The following is a 14758-nucleotide window of genomic DNA, read 5'->3' as shown; positions in this document are numbered from 1 at the left end:
GTTAGAATTGATTTCATCAAGTATATTTGTTAGAATTGATTTCATCAAATATATTTGTTAGAATTGATTTCATCAAATATATTTTTTAGAATTGATTTCATCAAGTATATTTGTTAGAATTGATTTCATCAAATATATTTGTTAGAATTGATTTCATCAAATATATTTGTTAGAATTGATTTCATCAAGTATATTTGTTAGAATTGATTTCATCAAATATATTTGTTAGAATTGATTTCATCAAATATATTTGTTAGAATTGATTTCATCAATACAGTAGTTGATTTATGTTGCAATGATTCTTCAAAATATCTGCCTGATATTGTTTTAGTTTATGATTGTTAATTCCTATCTTGTGACTTGGAGCTTGATGTTTTGTATAGACACATGTACTTAAAGACTGTATGTTGTCAATATGTTTTTGTTTAGAAACGAATGTTTACTCTAACCATGCGAGCCTAATTGTAATTGAAGTACAGTTCATCGGACGCACACAATTTATAAAGTATTATTTTCATTTACCCAAGTTGATTAAAAGGTGTTGGTCAACGTTGGATAAACATGCCATCTCCGTGCAGGATACGGAACCATCTGAACCGCAAGTACGTGTATTACATTTGTCAATGCTTTGAAAGGATTCTCCCATCTTATATGATTGTCCATTGTACGCACAATTTCCAACTAAGATAAGGAAAAATATGAATCAAATGAGATGTATCAATCCAATGTACATGATGAAAGGAACTAGTTGAGGAACTAGTTAACCCAACGAAAATTAAGCGTTTATCATATATATATATACTGTATATTACATTAATTTGTAGGATCCTTTACTATAGATAATTTAGCTGATCTGTAACAATAACATCTGTATGCCTTATATATCATGTACTGTAGTACGCCGCTAGATTATAACTGACGTGGAAAGGTAACACATGCCCACCGAAGCATCGTGCATTTCCGGAATATGGTTGAAACGGCAAGTGATAAGAATTTTCACAAAATGGTTGAGGAGCAAAAATGAATTAAGTAAATTAGTTAAAAATGTTATGAAAGAGATAGATAAGGTGACAATATTATTGAAGAACATGATCATTGTTGTGACAAGATAAATAAAATGCTTGTAATATCAATAAAAACAATTAAAGTTCAGATTTATTTTTGGTTGTCTGTAACTTTTAGGTTATCTGAAAGTGCAATGTCAAACAAAATTAATTTTTTAATAATAGTTCTTGTCTGTATTTTTTCTGCTGAAGTATATGATAAAAAGATAATTACATGTCATTTTTTCATATCAGACCCTTGATCGGCCCTCGTTCATGATATTAGCCCTCGAGCCTGCGGCTCTTGGGCTGATATCATAACCTTGGGCCGATAAAGGGTCTGATATGAAAAATGCCATGTAATAATCTATACATATATATATTGTTTTAATAAAGTGCAGCTTGATATAAGATAATAATACAAATATGAAACATATTTTATGTTAGCTAGCCTTCATAGGCTTATGATGCACTGTACTTCTAAAATTCCCATAGGTATCTGTTATAATTATCAAATACGACCATATTGTCGATAAGCTATAAGAGTTAAACAGATTTTATTTTTTCCCAGAATTCAACACATCGCGCTAAAACGTCACGACCCAATCGAGAATTCAACCAAAAAAATTACAAATACTTGATTTTCTCCGTTATTATAGAAAGAATATAAATTCAAAACTTTGCAAATGTGTTTTTTATGTTAAGATGAACATAATTAGATGATAAGTAAAAAATCGCGGAATTTCTCTTTAATATCAGTGAAAATACACCTACTTCATGTATTTGCAGTAATTCCGAATACATTTATGGACAATTTCTCATGTTATAACAGGAGATCTTAACATCATTCAATGATCACTCCGGATCCGTACTTCACAAGGAAGCTATTGAACCAAGAGTTCCAAATGGTGAAATTGAAATCATGCCATTGCAAATTTTACGGACGCCATCACGAGTTGGTTGACCTTTATAAATAACCGTATCACAGATGATATCGGATATGTTCCTCATGTCGTTACTACAATACCCTGCCGGCCTTTTCATGAATCTGACCTACCGAATTGGATTTGAATAACATAAGCAACACAACGGGTGCCACACGTGGAACAGGATCTGCTTACCTTTCCTGAACACCTGAGATCACCCCCACTTTTTGTTAGAGGATGCACTAATGTTCATATTGCTGAGCTGTGTTTTACACTTTAATTGATACAAATATGTCGTTTAACACTGGATCTTCAAGACATGTGACTGTCATGTGCTTTTTTGACGTTTATAGTACAAACCAGCAAGTTAAAGTTAACAGGGTTCTTATATAAAATGGTTGTTCAAACTCCATTCCTTCAGTATTCTATTGACATTTGTTTTTATAAATCCTTAATACATAAAGATGAAAACAGTCTCACTAACGGCTTTTTACATTTAATAACAAGTTATGAAAACTGCATTTTAAAAATTAAAAAAGTAATGTCTTTTGTAAAAACTCAGTGCTAATCTGAAAAAAATATCACAACGTTAAAATTTCAGCACATGAAACATCAACAAAAAACTATTCACAAGTTAGTTTAAGTACTGAAAAGAATCAAATATTTTTTATTATCCTGCATCCTGGTGCGAGTCTAAGCTGACCCCTAAATAAACATGTGTACAAGCAGTCAGTCAGTGAAAATGGACGTCATACTAAACTCCAAAACACAAATAAACTAAAATTAAAAAAAAAACAAACATACAAGACTAACAAAGGCCAATATCTATATAAACTGGTGTCTGATGATAACTGTGGAGTGCAAAGATAACTGGCCCTCAATGATAACAATAGAAACACACCTTTTTCAGTATTTTGTTTCTAGTCAGGTCCTCAGAAAAGTGCTGATGTCCACACCAACGAACTGACAAATCAAACAGTAACGTATTCCAAGTTTTGAAGGGATGCATATAATATAATTTATATAAAGGGGGGGGGACATTATTGTTATTCTTTTTTTTTTCTTTCGTTTTTTTTCGGTAAATGCTTCTGTTTATCGGTCCTACACATTCCATTCAAATTTCAATCAATTTTAATGAGAAATTCTATACTGGCTTCACAGAGACGAGTGCCTGTGACTGGCTTATCATCCGCAAACCAGCACTTTTGTTCTTCTCTCTCCAAACAACAAAGTACCATTAACTTCTGTCCGAACGGTAAAAGTGAAATCGACTACATGTCAATTAACTTATTATAATAGATAGCTAATACAAAGCTAATGTTTTTGCCCATTATGTCTAACCCCTTCCTTGTAATTCCGTTCACATTGTATTTCTCATCTATCTGGAGTCGGTAAAGGGGTTCCCCATTAAATTGATGGAAAAAGGACCGTATGTTCGCAACAATCAAATATCAGAACACTGCATAGAAAGGTAAACTGAGTATAACAGCTAAAATCGAACTTACAAATAGGTCATAACAGACACTTTAGCTGTCAAATTGGCGATGTTCACCGATTTGACCCATATTCTTATATTCGACTTTAATATACTTGTAACATATTAAAACGTGTAACCACACAAACAAGTCTAAAATGAAAAAAAATACGATGAATAAACTCGAAATTGTGTACTGTATCAGCATTTCGTGTTTATTTTTGTCTATATGCCAACTTATTACCCATCGAGGTGATCTTGAAGACTTCTGAAGACTGTTTATACTAAATATAAACATAGCCGATATAAATAGATAGCGAACTCGTGCAATTGTTTTTTTCTAGGTCTGTTTGATTTCATGATATATATATATATATATATATATATGTTAAAACAGTAAATTAAATAATTGTTTTTACCTATAAAAAAATGAGTTTTTTTGTAGATCTAATCAGTCAAACCGTTCATCACGTCTAGTTCACGTGTAACCCATCTATAGGGAAAACGGTAGTATTTAATTTTCCCAGCATTATGTTGGACTTTTGTCACGGTACCCAAGACAGGTGAAGGAAGTCAAATTAGGAGCGCTGTGATTGGATGTAAGGGTACAATATATTTTTTTATTTATCTATGAATAACTGCAGTGTGTAAATTATAATATAAATTTTAAAACCTATTGAAATATTTTCTAGAGAATTATTCGAAAAGGCTTCTAAAATTTCATAAATTTGGTGCAAAATGACGATGGGCATGGATAACATCAACTTCCAAGCAAGGACTGAAGCTCATAAACTCGGCAATCAACTTCCAAGCAAGGACTGAAGCTCATAAGCTCGGCAGTTTTAAAACGCAGGACTTCGGGAATGTCCGGAGAGCCGACAACCTTGCTTCGGAAGTTGGGATAACATAAACCAGCTCCGTTGGAAATTGGTCATGATACTATTTGGCTTCAATTTTTAGAATACAGTAATAAAGTTCTAACACCACACATAACTGTTTTATCCAGGTTTTTATTATAAAAACTGGTAAGTTTAGAAAATGTTAGCATTGTCGCCTATGGTAGAATAAATCACAGGGACTCGGTTAGCAGATTAAAATTTTGTAAATCAATCTGTATCTGTAGTGGTACGTGTAGAATCCTATTAAGGCTTTTATACACGGTGGAGAAGAGCGCCGTTGTTATGGGCGGTGGTCTTGTAGAGCGGTCTTAAATGCCTCTACAGAACCTGCATGCACAACTTTATCTGGTAGTTGGTTCCAGTGAATAGTTGTTTCCACAAAAAATGAATGTTTGTACTGTGGTTTGTTGCTATTTGGTACTTTCAGTCCTCTGGTGTTATTAATAACTTGACGTTCAATGATATTGTCAGTTTCACAGTTTAAGTAAGTTTTGGCTTTAATTGTTCGTTTCGGTCTTGCTGGTATGACAAAATTGTCGGCTGGTAGAGCCGGCACCAGACCCTCAACCACCTTGTAAATCAGGATAAGACGGAGGCTGTGTCTTCTTTCCTCTAGCGTCTCCATTTCAAGCTGGCGTCTCATATTAGTTATGGACCCTGTTTCCCGACTCCTGTAATTTTTCTTTATGAATCGTAAGCCTCTGTTTTGGATACGTTCTAGTTTGTCAATATCCCCTTTCATATATGGGTTCCAGATTGTTGCGCCATATTCCATGGTTGATCTTACAAGGGATATATATGCTACTTTCCTACATGCTTCTGGTACGTTCCTCAAGTTCCTCCGAAGAAAGCCCAAGGTGGCGTTGGCTTTCTTGCTGATGTTATTTATGTGGAAGCTCCATTTCAGATCGTTTGAGATTTGGAGTCCTAAGTAGGGGTTCACTTGTACTTCTTGTAGGATGTGTTTATTAAGCGTGTAGAATTTGTCTGCTTTTTTGTTTATGGATAGAACATAGCACTTTTTGGCGTTGAATCGCATTCCCCATTTGTCGGCCCAGATTTCTAGTTGTTCCAAATCTGTTTGTAGCTTTTGTTGGTCTTGGCTATTTTTAATTGTTCTGTATAGTAGGCAGTCGTCAGCAAATAGTCTTACTGATGATGTTACACTGTCTGGTAGGTCATTGATGTGGCACAGGAATAGGATTGGTCCTAAGACTGTGCTTTTTAATTTATTTTTTATTATTTCCTGTCTATTTGCATTACTATATTAACGTATTTAAAGTTGCCATCACTATTTCTTTGTTTTCTGGCAATGTACAGTTTACTATCCATATCCATATACTTTAATGCTAAGAGGTTTTGATACCGATTTTTAATGGCCACTTTTTCGATCACGTCGCGGCAAGTGAATAATTCATGAGCGAATTTGTATTCCACTTTAATATTTTAAAATGATTGATTTTTTTTATCACATTTCATTATTTTCTATATCTCCATTGCCACCAAGGATTTGTATAGTACTATATATACAAATCCTTGATGCCACTTTTTAACTATGCATTATCTAATAATGAATACGCGGAATGGGTTTAAATCTTTTCCGAACTTCGATTCAAATCATGATTTGCATTCTACATTACCCGTTTTATACTACTTCCGGTTTGTTGACGTACATGCTTTGAGAGCAGACAGCTGTTTATTTACAATATTTCTAGTGTTCTCAGGCATAATGACGTACATAACATCATGGGATGACTTTTCGAAAGCTGCAGAACGGTTATATCTGAAAGATCCTTCAAAGGTTTGACTATTTATAAATGTCTCTGTCTATCTTAGGGGTATCTGGATGATTCGTTCCAACTCCGATTCGTCCCAACAAATTCGTCCCAAGTTGCTTGGACAATTCGTTCCAACTTTTTCCAAAACTGGTCATAATGCTGTACTTATATATAAATAAAAGGTATATAAATACTTAGCTTTAAAAAAATTTCTATGATTTATTAATTTGGAAGAAAGATATATTGGGTATGATATATTGGTAATAATTAATTATTAACTATTTCATGACAATTTAATATTTTAAAAATGAATAAAGTACTAACTAGTGTTATTTTCAAAATTCGTTATCGTTAAAATTGATTATTGTATTTCAATGATGTGCGCATAATAGTTGTTTATGCAGTCATCAAAAGAATAATATCGTACTTAGCTTGGGTCATAGCTTGGGTCCTGATTGCTTGTTAATAATAAGTGAAGCCATACCACATTCACTATGTTTTTCTTACGTGCATCTAAATAAACAAATATTGTACATATAAATCTGCGTTTTTCAACATAAATATTTGTTAAAATCGAACCATAAAAGCCTTCAAAGATATTACTGAAAAACGATCTTTTAATATAAAAATTGACAAGAAATTGATGATTTTTGCCGTGAACTATAGGTTGATTTACACAAATACAGTGATATACGGACATAAACAGTATAATGTTTATTGAGGGCCTCAAGGTAGATTAGCGAAAGCTAATGGAGTCACCCTCTTTAAATAAAGTCATTACTTACTTACTTACTTACTTACTTATAAGAAAGTTGGAACAAATTGTAAAGACTGATTGAAAAACGATCTATTATATGAAATATACATAAAAAAAATTACAAGGAATTGACGATTTTTGCCGTGCACTGTGGGTTGATTTACACAAATACAGTGATTTACGGACATACACATTATAAAAAAAGTTGGAACAAATTGTTAAGTCTGATTAATAATGAACTAAATCAGTTGGAACAAATTGTTAAGTCTGATTAATAATAAAATAAATCATTTGGCACGAATTGACAATTGACTTGGTACGAATTGTCCAAATCTGGAACGAACTGGTTTGGAACGAATCGGACTTGGAACGAATTGACTAGCATTCATCTTAGGCCATGGAAAAATAGTATCTAAAAGTACATGTAACTTCAATTTTAAACACTCAGTCACAACTTTGACTATAGCAATAATTTGTATGTGTGGTTGCATGTAAGTTTGATCACTCTGTAACAGCAAAGGTGAACATTTTCTATTTCTTGTTGAGATGATGGCCTAATGCGCAAAATGTAGCAGAATATACCCATGTTATACGTATCAGGTCCGTTCGCGCCCGTTTTACCAATATACTTTTGCACCCTACAAGTTTGCACCTCACATGTTAGGCCCCGAACCCTGTTTGCACCCTACACGTTTACACCCAATTTTATTCCATTTTCAGGAATTAAAATATTATTTATTTACAGTCAGGGGTGCTACTTTAATAAACAAGTGATTTCATTATCACCTATTTCAGTGATTTTTTATAATCAGTTATCACCTAATTAATTATAAGTTATTTTGGTGTTTTCTTTGATCTTCAAATGCCAATTTCATTGATTTTCTATATTTTCAAAAACTTTTCTATAATTTTCCTACATTAATCAATTATCCTTTTACATTGTATCTTTGGATATCAATTTCACCAGTGCGCTTGTGCAGTAAGTTAGTGCGCTAAGGCTTTTAAAAGTACCCTTGGGAATTGTTCTGTTATCAAATATTCATTTGTTACTATCAGACAAAGGTCAACAATAATAGGTGACAAGATTGGTTTTCTTTAGAATTAGAATGATTTATTTTAAGGTTATGTCCTGATCTACAAATTATTCCAGTTTTTTCTTATTCAAATAAACTGTAAAACTGGCAGGCTTATCAAGCAAATGAATATTTCAACATGTACATAGTTGTTTTTTAAATGGAATTCTGGTCTTTTTACCAATAAAAAATAAAGCTTGTGGGAAAAATATCCAAAAAAGGTTATAAACACTTATTGAAGTGATTAAATTTTAATTATATAACTTCTCAAATACTTTTTCAGTGATTTCGAAAAGTCTGTGCAAAAATTTAAAATATTTCACAGCCAAAATCACTCAAAGAACTTACTTTGATGGAAATACTGCATGTATTTAGCTTGGTATAAGTCTGTGATTACTCTGATGGCCCCAGCTTGTCTGGCAAAACAGCCGTTGGACATCAGAGTAATCTCGGACTAGCTTGGTATGAGCAGAGATGTCTCTGGTATAAGTAAAACATAGAAGATTTTAAATAAAAAACATGAAAGATAATTGTTTATAACAGCTTGTGTTCATAACAGCTTGGCTCCTTTGATCTCAGAATCACATTTTATTTACAAGAAACCATGAAAAAAATATTTATAATAATACACTAACCAAAATATGATTAAGAATTATAATTCAACTCAAAAATAAAAATACTGGTAGCCTGGGTGCGAATGTGATTGGGCACGAAGTGATCCGGATTCATGTTATACTAATACTAGTCCAAATAATTATGAAGTCTAGAAAGGCTATTATACTTTTTCACTTTGCAACTCTAAGGTAACTGTCTTAATTATTTGGTCTGATGTTATACATGTACAACATGTATATAACTTCTTTTTTGTTTTTCATCATCATCTTCTTAATACATGAGTAGACTCTCATCTTCCCCACAATACAATATTAAAGATTATAGCTATTTTAAGAAACTTTCCTTTGATCTTACTGACTCATAATTTCCTTCTCTTTAATGAAAATTATCGCTAAAACTAAGCTAATGTAATTGACATGAAATTAAACAGATTATCATTGGTCATCTCAACTAAATTGTTTTTCTCACTATCACTGTACCTGCTCAAGCGAGAATATCAATCTCCTTGAGATGATAAACTATAATCAGATTCTATTAGTATTCTTCTCTCAGAGAATGATGAGTGTTTCTTGAAATAGTTTTGTTGCACACATGTTCTTGTTTATATGACTTAATGAATCTCCATTTTTAAACAGTGTAGATTTGTTACCAAATACAGACACTCAGATGGAAAATTAAATGTAAAGATCACAGATGACTCAGTGGTAGGTTTTTCTTATTCTTTAAGGATAAAATTGAGAATGGAAATGGGGAATGTGTCAAAGAGACAACAACCCCACCAAATAAAAAAACAACAGAGAAGGTCACTTTAAGGATGTATAGTTTAGGTGTATTAGCAAAGATCTGACAAATGAACATACATATTTAAGTCAATAATTAAATCTAATTATGACATTATCCAACTAACTTATTGAACTTTGCTTAAAGGATGAGAAAAAACAATGTTGAGTTCTATTTTCAGTTGAAAGAAGCATAACTGTCAAATTCATGTGACCATTTAACTCAAATTTTCATAGATGATTTATCATTTAAAACATACTAAAACTCATATCCAAAGTCTGAAATACATTTACTCAATAAAATATATCAGAATTTGGTGTGTATTTTAGTATCAACACCATCTAATTAACTATTTAGATGACCTCCAAAGACTGCTGACAGTCATCTAACCCAAAAGAAACTTAAACAAAAATATTATATTTTTACCTGTATACCATAGATTTTTTAGTGGATCGAATCAGTCAACAAAACTGGTCACTTTTGTTTCACTTTCAATATTGACTTTCTTTTCCTTATTATGGCTGAACAGGACTAATAAATGTGCAACCAATCTTTAGATAATGGTGGTAAATTGAAGGTCACATGAATAATGATTCAATGAAATTATTCAGGCAACACTTAAAAGATATTTTGTTTTACCCAAACTCTACAGTGCTACCCAGTAAGACTTTTTTTTTAATTTGAAAAAAGAGAAATTGAAATGTTTTTAGTCATGCTGGTCTCATCTTCGCAAGCCAAGGGTTACGATCCACTCCCGCTCTCTTCACCCTTGGCGGATTGAGATAAAATTTCGGAGACACAGGGTAAGGATTTTTATTGGATGCAGTAGAAACTCGCTGCATCCAATCAAAAAGCGCCTTTAACATGATCACATGTAAACGTAGAAAGTGTTTGTAAACAATTGCCACATGTTTATTGTGCAAATAGTCTTTACATCCCTAAACATACGACTATATTTAGTGACAACTTGAATGTTTTTAATCATCTAATAGAAGTTCCTGTGTATGTTTCATGCACACTTGTATGAATGTTGACATATATTTTCGTTTCCGGCTTTACCAAGTGTGTAGAATTTATAGACACTACTGTGTTTTTACCTCCAAATTGAAGACTTCAAGTGCTACCATTGGTCAAGAATAATGTAGTCGGAATGGAGGTGACTTAAATTTTCAGGCAGATGGCGCAACATTGTTTTTACAAATGTTGGCTCAATCCGCCAAGGGTGAAGAGAACGGGAGTGGATCGTAACCCTTGGCTAGCGAAGATGTGCTGGTCTGTGATCTGATTAAAAAAAGCTTTTTCAAATCAAGGCAATAAAAGATTTTAAGTAGGCAGCTATTTTTTGGGTAGGTAGGGTTAGGGCAAACAAACATATTCCTTTTTATGGCCTCACTTGCAAGTGTTTTCTAGAATAATATCATATGAAATGTGTGTTTTTATTTTTATTTTACAGTGTATACAATACAGAACAGAGCATGCACAAGATGTTAAGAGACTTGAAAAATTGACAAATCAGTTAATGAGGCACATGGCTTCAAAGGAAAAATAGATAATGTTCATTAGATAATGTTAAATAAATTATACAGTAAATTCAGAATATCCAGAAGTGAGAAGTATAAAAGAAAACCTTCCATTGCTAAGGCAACTGGAGTACGCAATAAACTAGAGTCCATGGTTTTCTGATCCTCTTTTCTGATGTACAGTGTTGTGTAATAATGAATTGTATTTTATCATGTTCTGTAATTTTATAGTCTAGATCATGATCAATTTCCAAAATATACAATTTTATAAAATCCCATGATATATACTCATACATATAAAATGCCACCACACATTTATAAATGCATTTATGTTTTGAATATATCTGAACAATATATTTATAAATGACTTTATAGGTTTAGTATCAACTTATCAAATTGTGTAGGGGTATATAGGGGAAAAAGGGGAAGGGGAATTTCAAAATATAAATACAATATTCTTTTTCTTGGAGAAGCTGAATTATTTGTCTGAAATTTCAATGGATCTGTATGTAAAATCATTCATAGATTGATAGAAAAACTATTGGTGAATAAGTTTTGTAGATTTTGTATGTAAATGTATGTATGATAAATAAAGTATAACAGTTTTTCACAATATCTAGTTTTTGATGCCAACACACATAATTTGTATATTACAAATGTATTGGTATAGATTTAAAAGCTCTGACTCACTTGTGATGAAATATTGTATATATTTAAAATCTTCAATGTCTTCTTTGGTGTCGTAGCAACATCCTTGCTTGGGTGTAAATGTTGTTTTGGTTTGATCCCCTTTTGAAATTTTACTTTAAAAATAAAGGGTCACAATTCTTACAATATCATATATCATCTTTCAAATGCAAAAATATGTAGACAAGGTTAAGTCCATATATCAGATACTTAAGAAAAGGTATACTATATTTGGTGTATGGAATGATTGTAAGGTGTACATGTCCAACTAGCAGGCATCATTTGACCTTGACTTCATTTTCATGGTTCAGTTGACAAGTTTTTGTGTTTTGGTCTTTTTTCTTATATTATATTTTTATTGTATGGTATAGATATTTAATGATGGGGTTTTATTTGAACTTGACCTCATTGTCACTGTTCATAGCTCATTTAAACATTTTAACACTATTTTTAACCACAAAAGGAAGGTTGGGATTGATTTTGGGGGTTATGGTTCCAAAGGTTTAGGAAAAAGGGGCCCAAAACAAGTGTTTATCTAGTTAGATCTAGAAAATAAGTTGTTTGTAAGTATTTCAATTGCTCTGAAATTGTACCACAATGTTTAAAACCATAAGTAGAAGGTTGTGAATTATTTTCAGGGTTAGGTGGCAAACAGTCAAGGAATTAAGAGCCAAAAACAAGCATTTTCCTAGTTTTAGGACAATAACTTGTGTGTAACTGTATGAATCTCTCTGACATTGTTCCACAAGGTTCCATATAACAAAGGGAAGGCTGGGATTGATTTTGGGGTTAATTTCCCCATACATGTAGGAATAAGGGGCCCAAACAAACATTTTTGTAGTTTCAAGTCAATAACTCTGAAATTATACCACAAGTTTCCATACTACAAAGGTATGGTTAGGGGGGTTTATGGCTCAAATCATTTAGCAAATAGGGGAAAACAAGGGTTTTTTCTGGTTAAAGGACAATTAAGACAATTTTAAAGCAGTGTAAGGGAGGTAATCCAATATTAAATCCATCTTACACTGCTTGAAAATTATGTATTAAGAAATTGTTGATTGTCTTGAGATGATTAGCTGTAATATTTTTTTTAGAAGTTACTATTAATTAATACTAATTTTAACCATGACTATGACATTTTATATTTTATTATTTTATGATGTATTTAAATGAGTAGTTATTGTTGCAAACTCCATTAGAAATTTGAATTGAGATTATTTTTGGAATACGAGAAAGGGGGAGGTGAAAAAAAAAATGGGTTGGGGTGGTGTGTAAATAAGAATTTTGTAGTGGGTACAATTTTTCTCATTAATATTAATATTCAGCAGTATAGTGAATTGCTCAAAAGCAAAAATAATAATGTTTAAGTTCATTAGACCACATTCACGAGAGAGCTGTGGTGTAGTGGTTAGTGGGTAGTGGGACTACTAACACAAATATTCCTGGTTCGATCCCCATTCCGGGATGAAAATTTCTGGGACTTAATTTTCGGCTCTCCCTTGACACCATTTGCAAGTATGGTCTTGAGGAAACGATGATAGTCCATCGCCGTCAGAAGGGGACGATAAATGGCTGACCCATGCAAAGAGAGAACCATATATCTCTTGCACGTAAAAGACACCCTTGTAGATTTGGAAAAAGAGTAGGCTAATGCCGCTACAAGGCAGCACTCGCACCCACAAAGTGGAAAGGGATTAATATAAGTTCAAATCTTGTTTCTCAATCTACGATAAATAAATATGTTTAAACTAGACCACATTCTATCTGTGTCAACTATTTAATCACAATCCAAAATCAGAGCTGTATCCAGCTTGAATGTTGTGTCCATAATTGCCCCAACTGTTCACGGTTTGACTTCTTTCGTTGTATAAAGCTGCACCTTGCAGAGCATCTGGTTTAAAAGGGTGGTTCCGAAACCCAGGATAAAAGAGGAGTTCCAACTGTATGTCCCCATTCAAATGCATTGATCATCCAAAAGGAAAGATGTTTGGATCCGACACTGCTATGAGATGGCTATCAGCATGACAAAATCTAGAATCTGTTTTGCTTTCAAAATGGCAGAAAACAAGGAAATTATATGTACTTGGATGGAAAATTTGGTTCAGGTTGTAAAGTTTGAGGTAAATTTACATGTATAAAACCAGATCTCTCACAGTCTCACTATATTTTGTTGTTTCTGTATGTTCTTTCATTGTCTCATAGAATGGTGCCATATTTATACTTACTCAGGTACATATTCCATTAACTGATTGTACATATAAGAGGGCCCTCATGGGGTTTTTGATTATGTGATTACTTGGCCGTTTTTTTAATGATTATTTGATTACCTAGGACTGTATTTTTAGTTTATGATTATTTGATTACTAAAGATAAGCAAATATTTAATGATTATGTGATTATATTGGCAAAAAAATGGTGATTATGTGATTACTAGGACCCCCCATGAGGGGCCTCATATAAAAATGAGTATGTCAAGAGTATCAGGTACATTATGGTTAAATATTTAATCTCTAAAATCATTGTAAAGTGTACATGTCTGGACTTCATGTTCATGGTTTCAATACATCTGTCTTAAATTCATTTCCTTGGTTACTAGAAGTAAAAAGGACAGCTACATTCCTTTCATACTAGAACACGTACATTGAAATATCTTTCCTGCTTCAAATATGATTGTATTTATGTTACTTTTACTAGTACTACAAGTATCACAAAAACTCAACCAATAATCCATGAAATTGAGACCAAGGTCAAGGTTTACCCTGCTTGACAGACATGTACACCTTAACACTCTTAATATAGTTGACCCTTTTCTTACAGTATCTTATAAAATTACAAAACAATGAAAAACTTAATTTTAACCAATTACCCATAAACTCTCCCAGATTATCCTGACATTTATTCCATTCTTCAACTATAGTTGACCTTTCGCTTGTAGTATGATAACCTGACAAAACCATGCAATTCAACATTCACAAAGAACCTCCAAAACAAGGTCAATGTGATCTGTAAGCTAACAGACAGATATGTCCACGTTACACTAAATATATAGGCCCTATAACTTAGTCTTTAAGAAAAGGACCAAACAACAAAAAAAACAAAAACATTGTCAATGAACCATAAAAATGAGGTCAAAGTCAGATGAAATCTGACAGTCATACATGTACACCTTATAATAATTCCAAACACCAGATATAGAGACCCTATTT

The 14758-nt window shown here is 32.6% G+C and overlaps 1 protein-coding gene across 1 annotated transcript; it reads left to right on the top strand.

Annotated features, from left to right (window-relative positions):
- The first annotated feature begins 5967 nt into the window (after positions 1-5967).
- Positions 5968-11478, top strand: LOC134711215 (signal recognition particle 9 kDa protein-like). Its single transcript, XM_063571684.1, has 3 exons — positions 5968-6143; positions 9201-9269; positions 10799-11478. Exons 1-3 carry the CDS (start codon positions 6072-6074, stop codon positions 10892-10894), a joined length of 237 nt encoding a protein of 78 aa, XP_063427754.1. The 5' UTR covers positions 5968-6071; the 3' UTR covers positions 10895-11478.
- Positions 11479-14758: the final 3280 nt, after the last annotated feature.

The sequence above is a fragment of the Mytilus trossulus genome, chromosome 3, assembly GCF_036588685.1.
Source record: "Mytilus trossulus isolate FHL-02 chromosome 3, PNRI_Mtr1.1.1.hap1, whole genome shotgun sequence".
NCBI classification, from domain to species: Eukaryota; Metazoa; Mollusca; class Bivalvia; order Mytilida; family Mytilidae; genus Mytilus; species Mytilus trossulus.
The sequence above is the reverse complement of the archived record's forward strand: the minus strand, read 5'-3'. Positions and strand labels throughout refer to the sequence as shown.